Below are 24,140 nucleotides of genomic sequence, written 5' to 3'. Positions count from 1 at the left end.
GCGACCAAAGCCGATTCGAAAAACAGCTGTTCGCCAGCAGCAGCAGCCATCTTCTTTGTTTTCAAGTAGCAGGGAATTTACGCAGAACCGTCGCAACTCTGCCGTCCTTATGTTAAGCCCGCCCACCGATTCTATACACGATGTGATTGGCCTGTGATTTTTCCAGCTAGCAAGCCAACGGAGAGTTGCTAGACTGACCCTGGCTGCAAATTACATTTGCTTTCGCTAGGGTGCCTCTAGATTTCTAGGCTATAGAAGGGAGGCAGTCCTTCTGCGACTTGTATCGCTCCTCAAAGTTGCCAAAGTGTCCCTGAGCAAGACACTGGATCCCAATCAGCTCAAATGCAGCTTTTTTTATGTGACCTTAATCATTTCCTCATAGCTAAAGCCCTGCCTCGTTAAACTCACTAAGGGCTGGGGAAAATCTCACCAGGATGTTGGGATAGAAAACCTGAAGCAGCCAATTCATTGGATGCAAGGTTGAAAATGTTGGAAGCAGCACCACCAGTTGGTTTTTGGTTTACTCTAGCATTATGTCATTGGCATCCCACTGTGTCTCCACCATTAGTCGATCAACAGAAAAAGAAAAATTTTCAAGCATAAACTGTGTAAAAATGACAAATGTTCTTTGATTCCAGCATCTCTGATGAGTGGATATATATTCATATCTTTGTAAACTGGCTTTTGAACTGATGGCTGGACAAAACAAAGACATTTAAAGGAGTTGTGAGGGATATTTATTTCCACAATCTTTTGACTAAATTGTCCAAAAAAAATCTGCAGATGAATTGATGATGAAAATAATGAATACATAAATAATAGCAGAATTGCTTATTCTATCAAACACTGTATAGAACAAAGTCCCAGAGTCCAAGATGATATCTTCAAATATCTTTAAAAGACTTTTAGATTTTTGCATTTGGAACTAGAGAGGAATGTAGAACCACTACATTTTCACGTTTTTGCTTAAAAATGGACTTAATGGAATTAATGATTATCCTTCTTGCTGCCAACAAATTTCAATCTAACAGTCAATTTTGTATAATTGTATATTTTATATATCTCCTGCATAAATTATATATTCTTTTGTTTAGGTTTTTCACATTTTGCATACTACCATAATATTTGCAGTAATGTGCACAGATATTTGTGATTATCCTGATATAAAGATGCATAGGAATACTTACATGAACATACCCAAGTATGTTAATAATAAGCAATGAGCTGCAATCTGAAGCCTGTCTTTTCTTTACTTCTTCTAAACTGACGCAGCTGAACAGAGCAGACGGCCTCAAAACACGTCTGAATCACTCAGTCTGTTTTTCTGTTTTTCTTTCTTTCTTTCTTTCTTTCTTTCTCACTGTGGTTCTTTTTTTGTCTGTTTGTTGCCAACTGCCTGTTTCTGAACAACTCGCATGCCAACACACACACTCCCACACGCTCGTGCACACACACAAGGACAAATACCCTATCTTTGTGAGGATAACCCAAACTTTGCAATCTTGGCAACTCACATTCATTAACGCTAGCCTGATACGTAACCACTGCATGCCTATGTACTGAATCCTTAAACCACTGTTCCCATCCAGGTCTAAATCTGAAAACAATCCAGTGTATTGCAATGTATTTGAATATCTTGTCACCAACTATAAAAAACGTTTACAGAGCTATGGTCTACAAAATTTTTGTCCAAAAGTAGGAGGCCTATAATGATGTGAGGAATTTTCTTTGGGATATATTTACTGTTAGAATGTATATGATTATAGATTTTTATATATATATATATATATATATATATATATATATATATATATATATATATATATATATATATAATTCTTTTTTTTTTTTTCTCAAATTTAAAATCTATATACCTCCCTGCTTAAAATTATTTTTATGTAAGGTAACAAAATGAACTTAACTGAGGGGTAGACTTGCCTATCCTCCAACATACACAGACTACTGGCTTCTGTGATTCTACAGCAGCACAGAAATGGTCTTCTTTAATACATCTATAAAACTTGAGTTGATTTGATGAAAAGCAACTAATAACTAACTGTTTTACTGTACTTGCCAATACATGTAGATTGTACAACATTTAAAAGGCCAATGTCATTCTATATTTTTCTTATTGGCAACACATCCCATGAAAAGAGGAAAGCCAACAATGCCTTAATCCATCGCTCAATACTTTACAGTGTCTATGTTCTTTGTAATGTAGAAACATGTCACTGAGTGCAACAGTGTGGCTCATTGATGTGTTTGCAATTGTTTTTGGACAACAGTGGAAGTCTATGACACAAAGGAACAAGCTATTTCAGTCAATACTTGTTCGTAGGTTTAGTTGGTTTTGGTCTTTTCGTGAGATTGGTTGACAATAAAGAAATATAGAATGTCACCGTCCTTCAATTGAAGATCAGTCCAAGTATAATAAACGAAAGCCGAATGCTGACTGAAGTCCTTCACTGAGTGCTATAGATCCCCCCTTTGGGACGGCCTTAATTTAGGCGCAAGACAGTGTTTCGTCCCGTTTTGTCCCGTCCTGTCTTTTAAATCAATCTCCTCTTTCAGATAGAAAGAGAGAGGATTGACCTGTTTAATATTATCTATTCTCAGTGTCTTTGTGCTTTTCCATCCCACTCTGACAGTATGCTATTGTCATTAGCTAAGATTTCCTAACTTTCCATTCTGAAATCTGGGAAGTAGGTGGGCTGTTTCCACATTGAGGAATTTAACAACAGTAGGATATCTTTCTTTCTCCCCTATACTGTCTGTTCTCTTTTGGCATCACTTTGTTCAGTATATCTAACTGGTTCCCTTCTCTCTTTCTCTGACCAGACCATGGCGGAGTACAGCTCTCTGCTCAGCGACCTGTCTGAAAACATCACCAACGAAGACTTGGAGCAGCTCAAGTCGGCCTGCAAAGAGGACATTCCCGAGGACCAGAGCAACAACATCACTTCCTCAAAGGAGTGGTTCAGCTACCTGGAGAAGAACGACAAGCTGGCCCAAGGTGAGAAACACAGATTGAGAACAAGTATAATAATCAAATCAAATAAATCCAATTATTGTATATACTGTATTTTATCTACCTGGGTGAAAATTTGTAAAGAGCAGAGTTTGTCCTTTCTTATTTCCAATAAACATCAACTGTATGACATGCCTGATATACTGTAAACCAAAGATCTTCAACATGGAATCCGGGAGCCCTAAGGGGCCGTCTCTCTTTCAGCTAAGGGGTCCTTGGCTTAAAAAATGTCAAAGACCCCTGCTGTCAACTAACACTAAAAACAACACTTCTCATGCAGATAATCTGTCGTACATCGAGCACATCTTCGAGATTTCGCGGCGACCGGACCTGCTGACGAGGGTGATCGAGTACCGCACCACCGTGCTCAAGATCTCTGAGGATGACGAGATCGACACCAAGCTCACACGCATCCCCTCAGCCAAGAAATACAAAGGTAGCCCACTCTTTGAGCTTAATCTCTAGAACATGTAGATGTAGGGTTAGCTTTATATATCAGAGAATCAGGCTTATATTAGTTCTTTTAGACATTTCTGTATGTTTGACTTTAAAGAAGGTATTCTGATTAGCTTCCTGGCCTGCCAAATCTGTTCTTAGTAGTAGTAGGTGAGTTCTGCCCCCTAATGGCTAAACAGAAAACTGCCTTAACATCCTATCCTCAGTGGTTTTCCAACCTACGTATGTATCAGGCCCCACACAAGTGGTAGCAAGATCATTCTGACGCAGTTGGAAAATGATTAACAGGATAGGAAAGCAGAAGAAAAAAAAAAATTCTCTGAGTTCCTGTCCAGTTACTTACTTAACTAATTAATAATAATTCATTGTACTTTTTTCACGACAACAAAAAAAAAAACTTTGGTTGAACTGGTCACAATCGGTAGACATAATAAAACATAAAAACAACCTGTGACAAAAGAGCTGCAAGGAAAAAACATTCTAATAAATTATAAGACGTACCAATTAAACTTGATAACGTGATATTAAACAATTTTTTGTGAATAGTTTTGTTTTAGTTAAAACAAACAAAACTTTGCAAGCAATCATCATATTTGTCATACTTTTAAGATTCTACTTTTGAGGACTCTATTTGAGGGCATTTTGTGTTTACAAAGGGCTACAAACTATCATATTAATATAACATTATTAATAATTTGCAGGCCAACTGTGTACAAATTTAGGAAACATGCATAAACATGGTCTGGATTAATGCCGCAATGACTGGTCAACAAAAGCATCTAATGCTGAACAGTCATTTCCTTGTCATGAATTGTTATTATGAGTCTTTGCTTTACATATATTCTGGCTTAATCATGTATTTTATAACAGTTTCCTTTGGTTGTAAATAAAGATTGAAATAATAAATAAGAGGAAGGTCACGTTGCAATAATAAAAAAAAAAAAAATGTTTCCCTCCTCTCTCAACCTGCTTTTTGCTACCTCTTTCTTTCTTTGTAGCTCGGTTCAGTTCACAGGGGAAATTTAGCTTACAGCCAGGTTGATTTACAACAACATAAAAACGCATGCACTGCCCAAAGAAATAACATAAATTGCTCTACTGTTAAAATGATTGAATGTCTGTTTAGCTCAGTTCTATTCAGGAAGCAGGATTTTTATATTATGTGCACTAAACTAACTTTGAGATTTAGGTTTTTTACATGGATTATATATTTAGTCTTATACTATGTCATATTAATATGCGTTGCTTTATTTTTATCCCGTGCTGCTGTTTTAAGGCTGCTTATGTTCTGTCATTGTGTTTTATCTTCCCAAATTTGGAGGGCACTTTGTGCATCTTGCTTGAGGAATGAATAAAATGATTCATAATCCAAAGATAAAAAATGTAAAAGTATATGAGATATACTCGGACAGAGCAAAAGACTTTGCAGTTTTCAATACAAAAAGCACTGCAGTTCAATATCCAGCTCTGCTTATAATACTGAACATGGTTTTTAATGACAAAGTTAGTGTTCATGTACTATAAATAATATGCTCAGAGCTCCAATCTTTTGTCTAAAATGAATGTATTTTATTTTGAATTAGAATAATAGTAAAAAAAAATGTAGATGCATTTTTGATGAATGTCTACAGTCAGTGCTAACATCGGTGATAAATACAGGTACACTGTTGTTTCTTCAGACTGCTTCACAATAAAATGTTTTGCCTGTTTAACATGTTTAATTTGAAGCAGCATATGTACAAATGATGCCTTATACAGCTCTGATATCAATGACATACAAAAAAATGGATTGCATGAATCGTTTCCTGGTGCGATGTGCTCTCCTCTACTTTGGCTACATCTTTTTTTTGTTCAACGTATAGATTTCTTATTATTTCTCTTTGTCTCTCTCTACCTTCTTTTTCCAACCCCTCCCCCCTAAAAGATATCATCCGCCAGCCCTCTGAAGATGAGATCATCAAGTTGGCCCCACCTCCTAAAAAAGTGTGAGATCGCGACACACAACCCTGATCTTTGCACCTTGATTTCTTCACTCCTGGCCCTCCAATCAACCGACCAACCGTTTATGACCAACCCCATCACTCCCCTACACACACACACACACACACACACACACACACACACACACACACACACACACACACACACACACACACACACATCCAGCCAAGCACCATCCTTGCACTAACACAGAACCGCGCAGGCAGCCACCAACCAAGCAACCAATCAGATCGTAGCGATGCAGCCTCTTTCCAAGCTGAGGGGAGGCGGGAAGCTGCGAAAAAGAGACATTAGAAGACGTAATCTGGAGACGGATGAAAAGTGTATGTGTGTAAGGAGAGAGTGTGTGAGAGAGAGAGAGAGAGAGAGAGGAGAGAGAGAGAGAGAAAGAGAGAGAGAGCCAAAGTCTACCCTCGATTCAAATGCTGAATGGGTCAGTTTAGAATGAGTGTAATCTGTAAACACTGTTCAATCTGTGATGCTGTGCTTACTGTATGCAACCATCTGTCTGAGTGTGTGCATGCCAGTGAAGGTTGTTATTGTTAAGACAAAGACTACATCCAGCCATGACGAGTTTAAAACTACAAACCCTGCGTTCAAAACGTAACAACAAAGTGAAATGGCAAAGTTTCATTTTTTCAGACGTTCTAAAAATGTCAGAAAGCTGATGGGTAACCATAGAAACAATTAAGCTGGGAATGCATTGTATGTACAGTACAATGATACTTAACTATGACTGTGACTATGAACGTAGTTCAGCAGTTGCTTAATTGTTTTTAAAAATTGAATTAGAAATTGCAAAACAGCCAAAAACATTTCAAATGCATAGTTTACATTATCAAAAAGTATTTTACAAACAAAACTGCAGCAAAAGTTAACACTTCTTAAAAAAGAAATTTAAAACGTACCGGTATCTAAATCTCACATAATATGACTCTGGTTTGTTTCTGTGAGGGTGCTTGTTTTAGTGTGTAGCTGCATTAATAGTTCAGGTGTGTTTTGAAATGTGAAAGGGATAGTTCAACAGACGCGTATATTCACTGTTCTGCTGTGACTTGGGTGAGAAGAAAGATACCACATTCATGTCTGTCTTTTAAATATGAAACTACAGCTTAGCTTAGTTTATTTTAGCATAAAGACCGGAAACAGCTAGCCTTGTTTTTACACTTGGGTTAATATAGGGATTAATTGAATGAGATATATTTTGTTAATTAGTTTTTAGAGGTGCTGGTTGGCAGATTTTGTTTCCTTTGGACATAGTCGGCCAGAAATTTCTCATCTTTGTGCTAAGATAATCTGCTCAGCTAACCGCTTCATATTAAAAGGAAAGGATTTTCCAAAATGTCAGACTATTCCTTTAAAGTCTGTATAGTTCATTAAAAAATAATTACAGTCATCAAGTTACCATCTTTTGCCATGAGGTTGCTGTATTTGAAATTAAACTGTAAGTCAAACTGAAAGGCCAGGACAGTCACTGTTCCTCAGCTTGAGGTTTTGTATGCATTCCCTTTACTCTTACACAGATAATGATATCATATTTCAAGAGCAAAAAAAAAAAAAAACTAATATTTTAGAAGAATATATTTAAAGTTGATTTTCATAGGAAAGCCAATATTTGCCTTTAGCTTATAATCATAGCAAGATATATTTAGAGAACATTTAGATGGGAAAAGTAAAGCAATTATTTCTAAACTATGGATATTCCCTCTCCATGGGTTCTCTTTTCATCAATGGGACCAGATAGCATGAAAGTCTGTTGTATGAGCTGGCTAGAGATGTAAATATACAAATAATATATTAGAAGAAAATATAGCAGAAATAATATATTGACCTGCAGTGTGTGTTTCCACTGTACGTTCAATTTCACCATGTCTGGTTTTTGAAACTAAAGACCCTGATTTTATGTAATCTGAAATTGAGGGGAAAAACACTGAAGCACTTAAAGTACATCAATTTGGACTACATTAGAAAAGTATATTTTGAGAGATCATATTGGGTATTATATTGCGTGGAAATGTTGTGTTGTGTTACACATAAAGAGACAAACACTAAACTTTCTTACACCCCTTTCTTGCCATTTCATTTGTTGCACAGAAAGTAACTGACCAGCTTGTGATTTTTCTCTATATGAGGGGTTAAACTATGGCCTCTGGAAATAAATGTAAGTGCAGATCAAAGTGAAAGAAAAGGTCAGAAAGACAATGTGGCATGTGGTAATAAAACATGTCATTTTAACAAAGTGTACATAGAGTAGATTGTGACAAAGGATCTCTAATGAACACGACGGCTCATAACCCACTGACTGTGCCATTACCGCCATGCACCAACATAGCTAGCAAGACTGTTGAAACTAAACTATAATAACTGCTATTTTGAACACTGTGTCTCTTTTTCCCCCCGCATTAAAGCCTTAGCGGACTTTGTGTTTACCCCGAAATCTTTAACAACTGTGAGTGATTGTGTGTGTTTGTGTGTGTGTAAAAAGCGGAGACAGACGCTGGCACACACATCAAGTTAATCAAAACGGCTCTCACTTTTAAAGAGCGCTTTTATTCTGAAATTTGCTAAGGACTAGTCTGTGGGTCTATTTCTGCCCCCATCTTCGTTGTTATCAAAGCTGTAGGATCCAAAAAATGAACCAACAACATAAAAATCTATCTCCCAGCCCTGCTCCACTCCAGACCCCAGTGCCAACGACCAAGACTTTTATTTTGATCACTGTTTCTGTGATCTGTTTTTTTTTTCTCTCTCTCTTTTTTATTGCTCGCCGTATATTGTAGTGTTGGACTGATTTGTATCCTATGCATTTACGTCTGTAGGAGAACTTTGCACTGTACCATATCCTCCTAACAAATCGCTTAATCTAAAGAACTGAACTCTTCAATTGAGACAAGTCAGGGTGTTTGACTAGATCTTGATATTCTTGTGTTGAATCTGCATGACGGACGTGCTGAGTGGCACTTGATAAGAAGAAAGTGTGCAGTTTGGGGAAAGAAAATATATGCTTGTTACCCAATGTTCACTGTTTAGAACTAGGAAATAAACTTGTTAGACAGACTATAAATCAAAGCAAACACTCAATAGTCTTTTAATGCCTGCAATTGTGTGGCGATGTTTACGAACCATCATGTTTCTTTGCATAAGACATCCAGTTAATCTAGGTCAGATCAAACTTTTTAATTGTACTGTTAAAGGAATAGTCCACCCTTAAATACCTGAACACTGTTCTTTATGCTATATGGGCCCATTTTGCAGTTCAGACTGAAATATCTCAACAACTTTTGGATTGATTGCCATGACATTTGGTACACACATTTATGGTCACCAGCGAGTAAATCCTGATGACTTTGGTGATCCCCTGATCTTTCCTCCAACACAACAAACAGGTTGACGTTTGTTTTTCAGTATAAAATGTCTCAACAACTATTGGATGGATTGCCATGACATTTGGTACAGAAATTCATGTCCCTGTTAGGATGAATTATAATAACCTTAGTGATTCCTCTGACTTTTCATCTAGTGCCATCATCAGTCCAATACATTAGTTTATGACCAAATTCTTTCAAGACTAATAACACTCCAATCATTCATACGTTTTTTGGTGCAAATTAGCAAATGTTAGCATACTAACATGCTAAACTTAGATGGCAAACATGGTAATTATTATACCAGGATGCTAAACATCAGCATATTAGCTTTGTTATTGTGAACATGTTAGTGTGCCGATGTTAGCATTTAGCTTAAAGCACCACTGTGCCTAAGTGCAGCCAGTAGTTTTTTTCTATAAGTTTGTGTCCCTTAAGAATCAAAGAGAAAGGACTTATTTTAAACTCTGTGTTTTTGTAGTTTTGCACCGACTTTTAACATAGAGGGAGAAATGAATCGCTGAAGCGTCTCTGAGTGTAGATTAAAATTCAAATTGAGCCATAACGCATGCTTAGCGAAGGTATTACCAAATGCCATACAAAAAACTGTAGAATGCAGCACTTAATCATAAAATATATCGTATATCCATGTACTGATATTTCAGATTGATGAAGTATAACAGTGTCAGAGTGTTTCTGGGTGGCTCTTCCCTAGAGCGTCCAGACTAGCCCTTGCTAGGCCTGACCCCAAGTGAAGCGGTTACTGCCCTCCTATAGCTTGAGCCTATTGAACACAAAATATGACTACTGCATTTATCACAGAGCTGAACTGACAGCATTTTATCAGGCAAAAGGGGGCAGTTGAACTTACTGCTATGACCTGTGGGTAATGGTCCTTACCAGCGTTAAAATGGATGTTTATTGACGACCGATTGCCACTCCCCATTTTCAGTGAAGAGCTTTGTTGACTTTACAAACCAACATGCAGATCTTAGCATGCGTTTCCGTAATTGTTCAAAATATCGGCAAGGGAGGATTTGGGCCATTGTACTTTCTTTTATCTTCTCTTTTTATTTGAAAGGTTTTTGAATAGCAACTTGTGAATTTAGACGTATGTGACCAAGTGACTTTTATTTTTTTCTCTCTCAGAATTTCAGTAGGCAGTGGACTCATGTTAACAATTGTATGGTAGTTTGTCAGTAGTTTGTCCATGCAATATATGTAAACATCAAAAAAAGAAGAAAAAAAATCCAGCTGAGAGATGCTCTAGATTCTCCTGGTTGTATTCACTGGAGTGTTAGAAGTTCTGTCAGCATCAACATGTGGTTGTGATGCACCCTTCTCTTTGTTTTATAGTTTTTAACATCCACTTCCTGTTTCCTACTCCTCTAAAGTCAACCCCCATAAATGTCACCATGGTAACCTTGGCACAGCCCCTCTGACTTCATCACCAGGTGGATTATATGTTTGGCATTGCTTAGCGTTTTCGGTAGCCAATCGGCACATAATATACCAACATATCAGTCACAAATGATGTCAAATTTGGATATCCTTATACCAAGTACATATCAACTTAGTAAATGCTGCAAAAGTATAAACCTACTAAAATATATAAGTATTTAATGTTAATACCTGATTATAACCAATACATGAGTATAGATGAAGTAGGAAACAAAGAGGCACATATTGTGTGAAGGTATTCAGCATGTAATGCTAACCATTAATTAAAATTGATTCAAACAAAAGTATAATTTTCCCTTAATAAGACTGTTGTTCGTTGTTTTTCTTTCTTCATTTTATTATGTTGTAAATATGTATTTTGAATATATATCTCTGTTTGTTTTGAACTTGATTAATTTATTTATGCCTATATATTGTTGTTTTTATGTCCCCTGATTTTGTTTAACTAACTGGAAACAAATCAAGGAGGTGAAAACGTGTTGCTTATCTAATGTTAAGCAGACCATGTTTCAACACTTTTATAATTCATGTTATTCTCTTCATTCACGTTTTGCTGTTTTGCCTTTGGGTGATGATTTTACAAAAAAAAGTGATATTCATTTCATTGTATTTACTGATATGTAACATATTATGTTTCTCTGTGTCGTATTTGATCAGATGTGTCGTGGTCACCGCTCGTGAAAATGATTTTATTCAGAGTTTCCGAATCATGACAAAAGATAAAAGCAGTCACAAAGTGGTAATCTGCCTTTTTGTCCATATGAGACATGTTGTCACTTGCACATTGCACCAAGCGTAGGAAATGTAAAGAGCATAGCGTCTTGAAATGTTGGGCTAGGTGCATGTAGAAAGTTTAAGAAATGTTGACCTCTGATTTGTAGAGTGCAGCCTTTATTATCAGATTGTTAGCAGTGTTTTCCTGAAAAGTATTTTCTGATTCCACTCACTTTATAAAAAGATAACCCATTGGATATAAAAACAATAAGCAGTCCCTCTAGTTTGTATGGAGCCCCAAAAGGTTCGATGTTAGATGAATAAATAAGTAATTCTAAAAAACAGTCACATGAATAAATTGTGTAAAATAATTAATTTAGAAATTGTTGTTGAGCAAGGAAGCTCAACAACCAAACTTTGCCACTTAGCTTATGTTAGCTAGAGCAAAATGTCAAAGTAATACAGATTCTGTCCAACTGTAAATAAAAGCAGTACATAGACACTGAAATTAACATTTTATTTAGCCTAACAAGCTTCAAATGCTACCTACCTATAGCCAGCTAACTAGCTAGAAGAACAAAAAGACTGTAGTCAATCTTGCCTAGAGCTTGAACTGGAGCTAGTTGCTAAATACTGCTAAACAACCCAGCAAGCTAATTAGATAGGTAGCATGTACAGCCATGCTAAGCGAAATGAAAGGTTATAGTTAATGTGCTATGTTTATTAAGAGCAGCAGCTTCTAGTTAATTTAATCAGAATGACTTGTTACTCTAGCTATCATGAGCTAACTGGCTAAATTTGGTAGCAGTTGTTGAGCTGAAAGGGCATTTTGAAGTAAGAATGTACATAATGAAATTGAATAAAACTTTAATATGAAATGTATCATTATAATGAAGTTGAGCTTAAATACATTTCTTAAATTACTTCACAATTTATTGGTTTATTGATTTAATTTACACAATGTATTCATATTTTCATTTTATTTCATAGTGTAGGGCCTACTGTTTATCTATTCAATATTGGCTCCATAGTTTTATTTGCTATTTTTAAAGGAAGGTGTTAGTTAATGGTTAAATGGTGCATGGATGAAGTAATAGAGTGAAGAGGTAACTATATGCTGGGTAGAGTAGTGTGAATAGTCTGGGTGGTTGTAGCTGTTTGAGATATGATCAGAGAGTAATACTGTATGTAGGTTCATACTTTCATAAACATCTCTGGTGTGTGTACAAGATGCCACACCTCATCTAGTCAATATCTTTTTGAATGTGGCAGGACTTGCACAAGAATGCTGTAAAATGTGTTAATGTTAGGAATGCTGAATGTCTGGTCAGAGTTGCGTCATATAAAGTTGTGCAGCAATGTTTTTATGTTTTCCTTTGTACCTTTTAGACGTCACAGGAAGAGTGTAAGTCACATTAAGTTCCTGAATATTGTGCTCATGATTTTTAACCACACCTACTTACTTTTCTCTAGAGCTGCAAAGCAAAGAAATGTTTTCTTTTCAATTTGACAAATAAAGTTTACATTTCATGCACAATAAAAAGCAAGCTTTCACATAGTGGGTATAAGTGCCAACTTGATTCAGTTGCAAACTGCTCGGGTGGATGAATTTGAAATCGTGCGGTGCTTAACATTAAGCAATGTCTAATGATGTTTGTGGTGATCAATCTTTATTTCAGATGGTCACTTTAAGGTTTGTGGCTCGATCACAGAATATCTGACGTGTGTGCGTTTTTGCAGTAGTGGACAATAGAGGCTATTTTGAGGTGTTGTGTTTTCAACTGTAATCTGATCTGTGTTACTGTAGGTTTAACTGAAAAACATTCCTGTGGTGCAGTTTAAGTTTTGATTTACAATGGGAGGAGTTAAGGTATATACAGAGGCGTCAGACAGGACTTGAAAATTATAATGTGTTAGTATTATACAAATTATTTCAATGACTTTGAGGGTGGATAATTCTCCAAGTAGCAGAGATTTTCCCAAAATGCACCTGCAGGGTTTTGAATTGAAACATCACTTTCAGCTGCTAACTGAATTCAATTGATTAATATCAGAAAATGTGAACATTTGAACTATACATTTTAAAAACATTTAGATGTAAGTAATGTTGCAGAGATTATTCGTAGGCACTGAGAGTTGCCCTGTGTGTCTCTGCCTTATAAGTCAGCCGGTGGGATGTTTTCTCTCGTCATCTGCTTGTTATTTTGTAATGTGCTTCAAACATGTAGAAAGTGACAGGTATTTTTTTTCCCCACATTGTTATTCCACTCCATTATGTTTGTCAGACTTATTGCTCTTTAACAAGTGTGATTATTTAGCTTTACAGCTGTTAGATAATGTGCACACAGTTTAATTTGGTTTGAGTCAGTGAAGTGATCCAGTGCTGTCCCAGTGACAAAAAACTGATGTGGTGTTGGAGGATGTGACACTGTGCTTAATACAGAAAAGAGCGTCATAACATCCATTTCTACATTTTCCCATAGCTCATGAAATAACCCCGTTCGATGCCATTGGCTCAATGCTGTTAGAAACTTCTGCTAAGGTTTTCCTCTCACGGAACAGGAAGTGCTTTAGGATTCATTTTGCAATGACTGCAACAAAATATGATATGAGGTATTATTGAAACAAATATATTAAGGGGTGGCTTTTGTCATGATTTAAATGAGACAACTGAAATTATGCCATTTTGTCATTGTGCTAAAATGAATATAAATATTATATATTAAAATATATTTGCTAACCTATACTGTGTGAACTTGCTTTCTTTCAAAGATGGTTGAGATGTTACAAAACCTAAAGATAACATATTGGAATGTAACTATGTACCTCTACTCTCTAAATGTGAGGTACTTGTACCAGATTAATCTTGAAAATAATCATTAGTTGCAGCCGTCCATAACATACAAAAATAAAATGAGCTAAATTTATCAAGTAGTCCATTTATTAAGCTGAACTTGTCATTTAAATTGTAAAGTATCTATGCAAAACCCTGACTTAACAACAGACATTTAATCTGACTCTGGTGAAACCTGATGAACAGGTTTAAATCACCACAGAAATGAACTGTTGTGAAAGTGAAAGATTGCATTGTTAGGTTTCCTTGTGAGGAATGAGATCAAAGGAAACTAAACTGAAAGTATATTAAAATAAACCTTAAAACACTGGTTTGAACAACAAACCAGTGTTTTAAGGTTTATTATTTGTTGTTGAGATTAATAATTGGCAATGATAGTAAATTATTTGCATGAACTGTGACCAACATTTCATAGATCAAATCAAGCTCCCCACCCTTTACTGAAAATCTTTGTAAGCATTTCCAATAAAACGATACTGCTGCAGGAAAATATGTATTACTTTAGTTGGCATTCACAGTCAGTTGTACATACCTGTCTGTAATTACACCCATGTACTGTGGGTGTGACATTTGGCTATATTAATCTAACCACCATTCAGGTTACAGCACATAGTTACCGATCACTACTACTGAGTACATGACATGTGAGACTTCTGCATTATATGGAAAAAGGTGAGAACATTTTTAAATCTGCAAACATGTTGAAGTTTCAGTTAGACTATAAAGATACTATTTGACATTTTGGTACCAACCTTTTTGGTGACGTTCTTGTGCTGTCAATCTGTATCTTGAGTGCCAAACTATATCAAGACTGAGAGAGTGGCAGCACCAAATCCAGCTCTTTTAATTCATCAATGTATAATAGCCTACCTGACTCAGGGATGTGCACAGGTACGGGCTATAGTTGCCTGGGCAACAGCCAGTTGTCAGCCTGTGCCCCCAGTCTTGTGACTTTGTTGATATTCTCACACACTGAGCACCGCCAGATACAGTTAAGAAGTAGAGAGTCTTTGGCACTGCATGTTAAAGACGGAAAGCCCTTCCGCCTTCACGTGAGTTTTGGAAGTTATGGAGATAATGACAAATGCTCTGTGAATAGTAAAAAAAAAAAATTAACTTGGGCTTCAAATAATGTGCAGCTTGTAACGTTTGCAGCACATTGCGCACCATTGACTTATATTAACGTATCATCCTACATTACAAAGCTAATGAAGCCTATCAGCAGCAGGCTATTGTAGTCAGTACATCTGTTACATTACAGTGCATGTCATATGTAACGTGACTTTTAAACCAACAAGCAGATGTAACGTAAGTGAAAGCTAAAAGCTTATTTTGTTATGAGATGATAAATAAACATGTGCCAATTGGTTAATGTAATACACTTTATATTATTATATTTTCCTTCATACAGTACAGGCCAAAAGTTTGGACACACCTTCTCATTCAATGAGTTTCCTTTTTATTTTCATGACTATTTACATTGTAGATTCTCACTGAAGGCATAAAAACTATGAATGAACACATATGGAATTATGTACTTAACAAAAAAGTGTGAAATAACTGAAAACATGTCTTATATTTTAGATTCTTCAAAGTAGCCACCCTTTGCTTTTTTATTAATAAGGGAAAAAATTCCACAAATTAACCCTGACAAAGTACATCTGTGAAGTGAAAACCATTTCAGGTGACTAACTCATGAAGCTCATTGAGAGAACACCAAGGGTTTGCAGAGTTATCAAAAAAAGCAAAGGGTGGCTACTTTGAAGAATCTAAAATATAAGACATGTTTTCAGTTATTTCACATTTTTGTTAAGTACATAATTCCATCTGTATTCATTCATAGTTTTGATGAATTCAGTGAGAATCTACAATGTAAATAGTCATGAAAATAAAGAAACACATTGAATGAGAAGGTGTGTCCGAACTTTTGGCCTGTACTGTAACAAAGATGACTGAAGGAGGGAGAGAGAGAGAAAGAAAAAAGAGAATAAGGAAGCAGATAAAGAACTGCAACTTTGCAGAGCTGGATCAAAACTGCTAGCAGGCCAGCTGCAGGTGAAGCATTTGATAATTTTATTTTGATAATGTCATTAAACAACCATCCATATTAATTTATTGTGAAGTAGGCCTATTTTATCAGAAACATTTTTGTCTAAGTTGGAGTAGTCTATAACTCATTAAAAACAAATGTTTAAATCAATAATAAATGCACAGGCCTACATTGTATCTGTGCTGTGCAGCATAGCATTGTGAATTAGTTATTATTTTATGTATGGGGCTAACCCCAAATTCTCCAGTTCACAGCACATTTGAGAACCTGGGGATCAAGTAAAATACTTTTACTAGCTGTTGTAAAATATGGGATGTGAAGGTCAGATTACTGGTTCACATATAACATGTAATTGTTCTTTATACAATATATATACACATAAATGATTCATGGTACAGCTGCACAAAGCTGAGCCAGGTGTTTAACGTTTCTCCCCTGCATCTGTCCTTGATAATTGCATGCTAGCTTTGTAGCATTTTGTGTGTGTTTACCGTCCAGATACCAGATTTTTCCTTATCAACTTTTCATCCATTAATGTACAGGAAACTGAAAGTCCAAGATGGCAAATGGACCAGCCTTGTCCACTGCTAGAAGTGGGGAAATGTTGGATGTTCTCAATGCAAATCAGTTTGAAGGAGAGTTCATTGATCCAAAAGTTGTTAAACAGGCAGAGGAAAACTTTTACAGAGGGGCCCCACCCAAATGGTTAAACTTTTACATTAGTGGAACTCTTTTCATCAAACGAGATGGATACGACAAACTTGTGGATCAAATTCAACAACAGAGGAAATTCCCCGGAATATCAACTGTTAAACTATTCCACCAGCCAGGTTGTGGGGGGACCACACTGGCAATGAAGGTGTTATGGGACTTGAGAAAAACCTTCAGATGTGCTGTTTTAACAGGCTCAACCTCAGACATCACAAATGTTGCGAAGGAGGTGGTCCACCTTTTCACAGCAGGCAGTCAACGTCACCAGAAAACTGTGCTGATGTTAGTGAATGATGAGCAGATTTTGGAAATTCTGCAAGACAACATTATGCTAAAGATTGCTGAGCAGCAGATAGTCACCCGTATGCCTGTGGTGATATTCCTTAACTGCGTTAGAAATGATGCCCTTCTACAAAACAGTGACCATGTCGTACTAAAACAAAAACTTTCTGACACAGAGAAGCAAAAATTTGATGAGAAAAAGAAAGAACTTTGTAGAAAGTATAATTACAAATGCAACCAATTCCATGGCTTTAACATAATGCAAACTAATTTCTCTCAAGCTTATGTCAAACAAGTATGCAAAGTATTCAGCACAGTCCGAAGTGCAAATAAACCAAAGAAAACCCAGCTTGCTGCCTTCATATCGCTGCTGAATGCCTATGTACCAGGCTCATATCTCCTGGAGTCTCAGTGCCTGGACTTCTTCAAACATGATGACTACATTCATGGAGACTTTTCACTGGAGGACAGAATGGAGCCCTTTAGCCATCTCATCATCACCTTCCAAGAAGCATCTGGAAAAAAAGTCTGCATGGCTCACCCTATGATAGCAAAGTGTTGTACTGAATTGATGGTAGAGGCGGGCGTAGCCAGAAGTAACACAGCAAGAAACCTATTGAACACTTTGTGCAGAGATGAGGTTCCTGCATTTTTGGTTGGTTTTGTCAAAGACATGTTAACCAGGAGAAGACCAAAAATAGAAGAGAACCAAATCAATAGTACAGAGATGAAAGAGGAGCAAGAAAGATTTTCTCGACTGATTCTAGATATTCAAAGGACAGAGGATTATGTCCAGAGTGCATCTGTTTTAAAGATGGCATCAAAAAAGTTTGATCAAAATCCATTTTTTCCACAAGCACTTGCTCGTTTTTATTACACGGAACTAAAAGACTACAACCTGGCAGAAATGTGGGCAAAGAGAGCAAAGGAAAGAGATCCCCAAAGTTCATTTATTGCAGACACACTGGGCCAAGTCCATAAGAACCACCTGAAGAACATAGAGCATCCTGCCAATCCAAGAGAAATTTTGCAACTGGCCGCAAAGGCCATTAAGGCTTTCAAAGATGAAGAACAACTTGCTGAAAATGAACGTGGGATAGAGATGAAAGGAGATGGCGAGACCAAAATCTCACATGTTTTTAACAACAGAGGGATGTTTGGTTATCTACAAGTTTGCAACCTTGTGTATGACCGACTTGTCAGTCAGAATGAAACTTGGATAGAAGTTCTCACAAAGAAAGTGTCCTTGCAGTCTGTCCTGGGATCACTTGGAGACAACAAACTCTTCAGATTTAACCATCTAATAAACAGCCTAAGAGATGAGGTTGAGAGAAAATGTGCATTTTTTGATAAATATCTTACTTACTCAAAGCCTGACATGAAGAAAGATGATCCCTCATACATTTCTAGAGACACCTCAGACTGCTACAGGAAGTATGTCGGAGACTACCCACCAAAGCATTTCAAAGACAAAGGTGCTGATCTCATCCAGAAGCTTAAGCAAAACCGGGCAGACACATCTGCTGGAGTACTCTCATGTCTTGACAGAGAATGCGCTGAATCAGACCTTAAGGAAATAACTACATGGTGGGAAGAAATCTTTTCACAGAGAGATTCGGTCTCAGCTCTGGCCAACTACATCCTCAATCATATTGTGTTAAAAAATCTGAGAGCAATGTTTCCTTCTGATTGCAATGATTTAACTGTGTTTAAACCAAAAATGCCTCTGATCCCCGAAGATTCACCTGAGCTCCAGATGTTAACCCTCCTCCTGTGCTGGCCTTCAGACAGTAAAGAGAAATGTGTCCTTGACCTCAATGAATTAATTCTGCTTATGCACCACTCCTATGAACGTGCATATAAGAGACACTATCGATCAAGGTACCTCCCCCCTCTGTTTTTCATTGGAAAAGGTCAAGATCTGACCAGAATTGTTCACAGAAAGGTCCTCAAAGAAATGTTTCTTGAACAAAATGAGGAAACAATACAAGATTGGAGCAACAACTGGAGCAACGAGAAGATTTTCAAAGATCCGACGATCCAAGCACGCCTTCTCAAAGTTGAAGGGGTGGTACGAAACTACAGAGTCTATGCAAGAATTGATGGTAAAGAGATTGAGATGGATGCAAACCTCCGAAACAGCCTCTGGAGATCACGCCAAGTTTCCTTTTACATTGGATTTACCATCAGAGGTCCTGTAGCCTTTGCCATCCAGACAAAACCTGCAGAAAAGGGTAAGAATTGTTATATAGGCTACTATAATTTAAGCATAATGAAATACCCACCTGGCAGAAATTTCTAAAATAGTTCCAGGCTTAATTGTTTAATTATTTTAAGTATTGTTGCTGTTGCTCTGTGATTGGACTATTTGTGTTATCTTCTGCTCTGTTCTGGAAGACAATACAGAATAGTTATGTATATTTTCAGTTACACATTAGAAAGTAATACAAGGTCGGGGCACTGTTTTTGGAGGGACACATTTCTGTAGAATTTTTTAAATGTTATTTTTTATTGCTGTATGCACCACTAATGGCATCCCGTCCCATTGTACTGTGTGGCAGTACAATCCCCAGAGATGGCTAGCTCAGAACCCAAGGAAATAAAACCACAACTCTCTCCATGGACGGATAAAAATCGAGGTAAGTAATGTGCAAAAATACAAATTAGGATTGAGCAATGATAAAATTACTTTACATAGTGGCCTCGAGCACCATTTCCACTCTCAATTTTTTGTCAGTTCATTGATTTACAATTTTAACATTTTTTTTTGCTTTTTTCTTCCTGCCTCAGGTCATTTCGTAGATCTCCATCAGACAGATCTGATTAACAGAGTGACTGATACAGAAGGCATCCTGTTGAAGCTCAAGGATAGGGGGTTGATTTCAAATGAGAACTATGAGGCTGTGAGAGCTGTAAAATCCAGAAAAGACCAGATGAGTGGCATTATTCAGAGTTTGACTTCCAGCACAATGGGCAAAGACGCTCTCTGTGACATCCTTAGAAGGATGAAGAGTATGAGGCCTCTCATCAATGAGCTTGAGGGATCTGATTAAAGGAGCAAAATGTACAAGTACAAATATGTGTTGTAGCTTTTGACATTAAGTGGGCTTTTGACACAATAGTTGCTGGACACAATGTTATCAATTAAATCCAGCGCCCTATACTAGTCATCAGGAAAGCACTTTTAGTGATGAACCTATTTGTGTCTGCTGTGAAAAGGAATGCTCCAGGTCATTTATATCAGCTGATCGCACATCAGGCAGTTCAGAGGAAAACCGCAATGAAATTAAGCTCCTAAACCTTTAATCGTGTATATAGCATCTGTTTAAGCATTTTGTTATTGGATTTATGAAATTTGAAAATACAAGGCCTCTTAAAACTACTAAAGAAGCAACATGAAATATTTGTATTATCAGTCTTTTCATTACTTTCTTCCATGTAAATATTCATGTTTTACGTCAAGCAAGATGGGTTAAGCATCCCCAAAGTAATTGTAATGGTCAACCTAATTTTTAAAGACACCGATTATGTTGTTTAAATTGTAGGCTATGTGACAGTACTGAAGCTTTTTAGATGTATTCATCAATAATTCTAAGTATGTAAGGAAGAACACATGACTTTTGATGTTTTGCTATAATAGGCTTGACTAAAGACTTTGAAAATGTTAGATTAGTATGATTAATGAAGATTAACTGTTTGTGTGTTTTACTGTTTGTGTGTTTAAAAAATAATTATTCAGTTTAATGGTAAAACCAGAATAATCTCAATACATTGAGAGTTTTAATCTAAAACAGAGGGATTATTTAGTTATTATTTTCCCATGTTACCTCTGTCCGCCATTTTATCTTGTCTCTAGATTGTTGAGAGAAAGGATTAAGAAGAATAAGAATGAGATTGTCTAGATATACTGTGACATTTGTGTATAGTCATGGAATTTTTTTACTAGAAATTTCCCAATAAGAATTTTTTTCTTAAATAATAAACTAATTCCAATGAAAGACAAACTTGTTATTGCAATTATTAATAATAATGTATACTTTTATTGATCCCAGGGGGGCTTACAATTTTTTTTTAGAACACACTACACACAGGTCTATAGTACACACACATGCTCAGGTCCTACACATGCAAAAATGGAGAAATGTCATAGTGAGTGGGCTGCAACTGCTGGACATGCGCCCCGAGCAGTTGGGGGATTTGGTGCCTTGCTCAAGAACACCTTGGCAGTGCCCAGAAGGTAAACTGGCACCTCTCCAGCTACCAGTCCATGCTCCGTACTTCGGTCCGTATGGACTGAGCTACTGCCACTCCCAATTTTAGTTCAATTTGCACTTTCACACACAGTAACACTCAATAATGATTAACTAATTATGATTTGTAAATTTTGACTATGTCATTTAGAAAGAAAATGCCCATATAGATAAATAAAGATAAATAAAGATTGTAAGAATATCCATTTGGTTCAGGCATTCTTAAGCCAGAAAGAAATGTGTTGCTTTGTCTCTTTTATATTATATTTATCATACATTACTATTATCACATTAAGATGTTAATGCATGTGTGGCACATAAATTGACTTAATCCCTAATGTTCTCCACAGAGACCCCCCCGAAGAGTTCAAAGGTATGCTCAGTAGTCAGTCTGCTTGCAGATTTTATTAGTTTTAGCTGGCTAGCTAAGATAGCATTAGCTCCATAAGCTGTTTAAAATGCTGACTCCTTGACTTATTCTAGAATGAAAGTCTTGTAAAAAGGGTCCGAAATATGCACTTAATGGCTACATACAACATACTGTTGTGCCGTTCTGATTTTTTGCAGTGTAAAGCTAGCTAGAGTGTGAATGCACTACTTCCACATTTTCAAATATAGAAACTTCAATCAAACATCAAAACATTGAGCTAAATAAGGACATTGTTCATATAACTGTGATCATTCAAACCTTTGAAAACTCCGTAATCTTCAATGTTATTTCCACGGCAAAATGTCCCCCTCCAAATAAATGGATGGAATGTTTAGAATGAAAACATTTTCACACTTTTCCATGCATTTTGAATACGTATCTACTTATTCTCAATTCAAAACTTTAAAATGCTCCTCATCTTTCATACATTCTGGCCATTATTCCACATTAATACCTTTCAAAATATTCGACTTTCTTGAACCTTAGTAAAATTATCTTTTTATTTTTTTTGGAGGAGGAATGTTTAGAGTTAAAGTGTGTGACATCCCAATTAAAGTGAAGAGGTGCTGTAAAATTGTCTATGGAAGCAAACAGACGTATATATTTGTCACTGTGAGCCTGACATTATTGCCAAGGATATGCTGCCCTGACTTAGCCTGGATGCCAGCCGAACTTAGCCCCACCTACAACATTCAAGGCCACATTCTGACTAGAATCTGAGTATGACCACATCAGGCTAGCCCTGACTCACATGGAAACTAAAACCAGAAGTTTCTGGAGGAAAGCCAGTGCAAGTTGAACCTGCTTACATTCTCACGTTTGACACCACTAATATCAAATTTACATCAAATTTCTATGAATTGAACTTTTCCAATTCTTCATACGTCTTTAACTGCTTACACATAGCCAGCAGCATGAGATGAGCTAATTAGTGCAGTATTGATACAGGTATGACCAATCAATAACTTAACACAACATACTGTGTGTTAATGTATTATTTCAATTGTTTTCTATTTGTAATGTTTTGAGAAATTCAGACATCATTCATGTTTTAAACCAAATCTGAAATGTATACAATGGTTAATCAACCATGTCATATGCCATCTTAAAATGTATACATTTTCATTGTTTACTGCAGTTAAGCACTATCTTTCAAATTTTCAGAGACATCCAGATTGTATAACATATTGCTGTCATACTGAAAAAGTGCTACAAAATGGGTTGTACTATTTCCTTATGTTGTCATAAGCCATACATTGTTACATATATCATGAATAGCACAATATGTATTGTCTTCTGAAACAGGACTTCAGGGTTTGGACTGAACTTGAACCTGTAGTTAACACAGTCTATGGGGTAATCTTTTTTTCTTTAAAATAATTTAATTCAGAACCAATCTTTAGTGCAATTAAAGTGCATTTCTGTCAGAGCCAATTTCAAGGCAGCTTTATTTTGAGGCTATCAAACATTTTTTCTAAAATCCACAAAAAATGGTTGCAAATTGCGTGGCTGCAATAGGCCCAACGACAGCAAAAGTAAGTATTTCAGTGTGTAGTTAAACCAAAACTATTTGTCTTCCTTTTCACTCCTTAACTTCCAGTCTGACGCAGGTTGCTTTGAATACAGCATGTCTGACTTTTCATCTAGTGCCATCATCAGTCCAGTACATTAGTTTATGACCAAATTCTTTCAAGACTAATAACACTCCAATCATTGATACTTTTTTTGGGGCAAATTAGCAAATGTTAGCATACTAACACGATAAACTTAGATGGCAAACGATGTAATTATTATACCAGGATGCTTTACAAACCAACATGCAGATCTTAGCATGCGTTTCCGTAATTGTTCAAAATATCAGCAAGGGAGGATTTGGGCCATTGTACTTTCTTTTATCTTCTCTTTTTATTTGAAATGTTTTTGAATAGCAACATGTGAATTTAGACGTTTGTGACCAAGTGACTTTTATTTTTTTCTCTCTCAGAATTTCAGTAGGCAGTGGACTCATGTTAACAATTGTATGGTAGTTTGTCAGTAGTTTGTCCATGCAATATATGTAAACATCAAAAAAAGAAGAAAAAAAATCCAGCTGACAGATGCTCTAGATTCTCCTGGTTGTATTCACTGGAGTGTTAGAAGTTCTGTCAGCATCAACATGTGGCTGTGATGCACCCTTCTCTATTTGTTTTATAGTTTTTAACATCCACTTCCTGTTTACTACTCCTCTAAAGTCAACCCCCATAAATGTCACCATGGTAACCGTGGCACAGCCCCTCTGACTTCATCACCAGGTGGATTATATGTTTGGCATTGCTTAGCGTTTTCGCTAGCCAATCGGCACATAATATACCAACATATCAGTCACAAATGATGTCAAATTTGGATATCCTTATACCAAGTACATATCTGCTTAGTAAATGCTGCAAAAGTATAAACCTACTAAAATATGTAAGTATTTAATGTTAATACCTAATTATAACAATACATGAGTATAGATGAAGTAGGAGACGAAGAGGCACATATTGTGTGAAGGTATTC

The 24,140-nt window shown here is 36.5% G+C and overlaps 2 protein-coding genes across 2 annotated transcripts in view; both read left to right on the top strand.

Annotated features, from left to right (window-relative positions):
- pea15 (proliferation and apoptosis adaptor protein 15) overlaps positions 1 to 11,907 on the top strand; it is a 54,357-nt gene extending 42,450 nt beyond the window's left edge. The window contains exons 2-4 of the mRNA XM_028606294.1: positions 2,839 to 3,013; positions 3,309 to 3,464; positions 5,409 to 11,907. Coding sequence (XP_028462095.1) covers positions 2,842 to 3,013; positions 3,309 to 3,464; positions 5,409 to 5,473 — 393 coding nt within the window. The 5' untranslated portion in view covers positions 2,839 to 2,841 and the 3' untranslated portion in view covers positions 5,474 to 11,907. The remainder of the gene's footprint in view (positions 1 to 2,838; positions 3,014 to 3,308; positions 3,465 to 5,408) is intronic.
- A 4,581-nt stretch (positions 11,908 to 16,488) lies between these two features.
- Positions 16,489 to 20,023, top strand: LOC114545374 (sterile alpha motif domain-containing protein 9-like). The gene is made up of 3 exons (XM_028563647.1): positions 16,489 to 19,156; positions 19,484 to 19,561; positions 19,713 to 20,023. Exons 1-3 carry the CDS (start codon positions 16,489 to 16,491, stop codon positions 19,973 to 19,975), a joined length of 3,009 nt encoding a protein of 1,002 aa, XP_028419448.1. The 3' UTR covers positions 19,976 to 20,023.
- The last annotated feature ends 4,117 nt before the right edge of the window (positions 20,024 to 24,140 follow it).

This window comes from Perca flavescens, chromosome 19 (genome assembly GCF_004354835.1).
Source record: "Perca flavescens isolate YP-PL-M2 chromosome 19, PFLA_1.0, whole genome shotgun sequence".
In the NCBI taxonomy this organism is placed as follows: Eukaryota; Metazoa; Chordata; class Actinopteri; order Perciformes; family Percidae; genus Perca; species Perca flavescens.
Note: the sequence above shows the minus strand (reverse complement) of the source record. Positions and strands in the feature narration are given on the sequence as shown.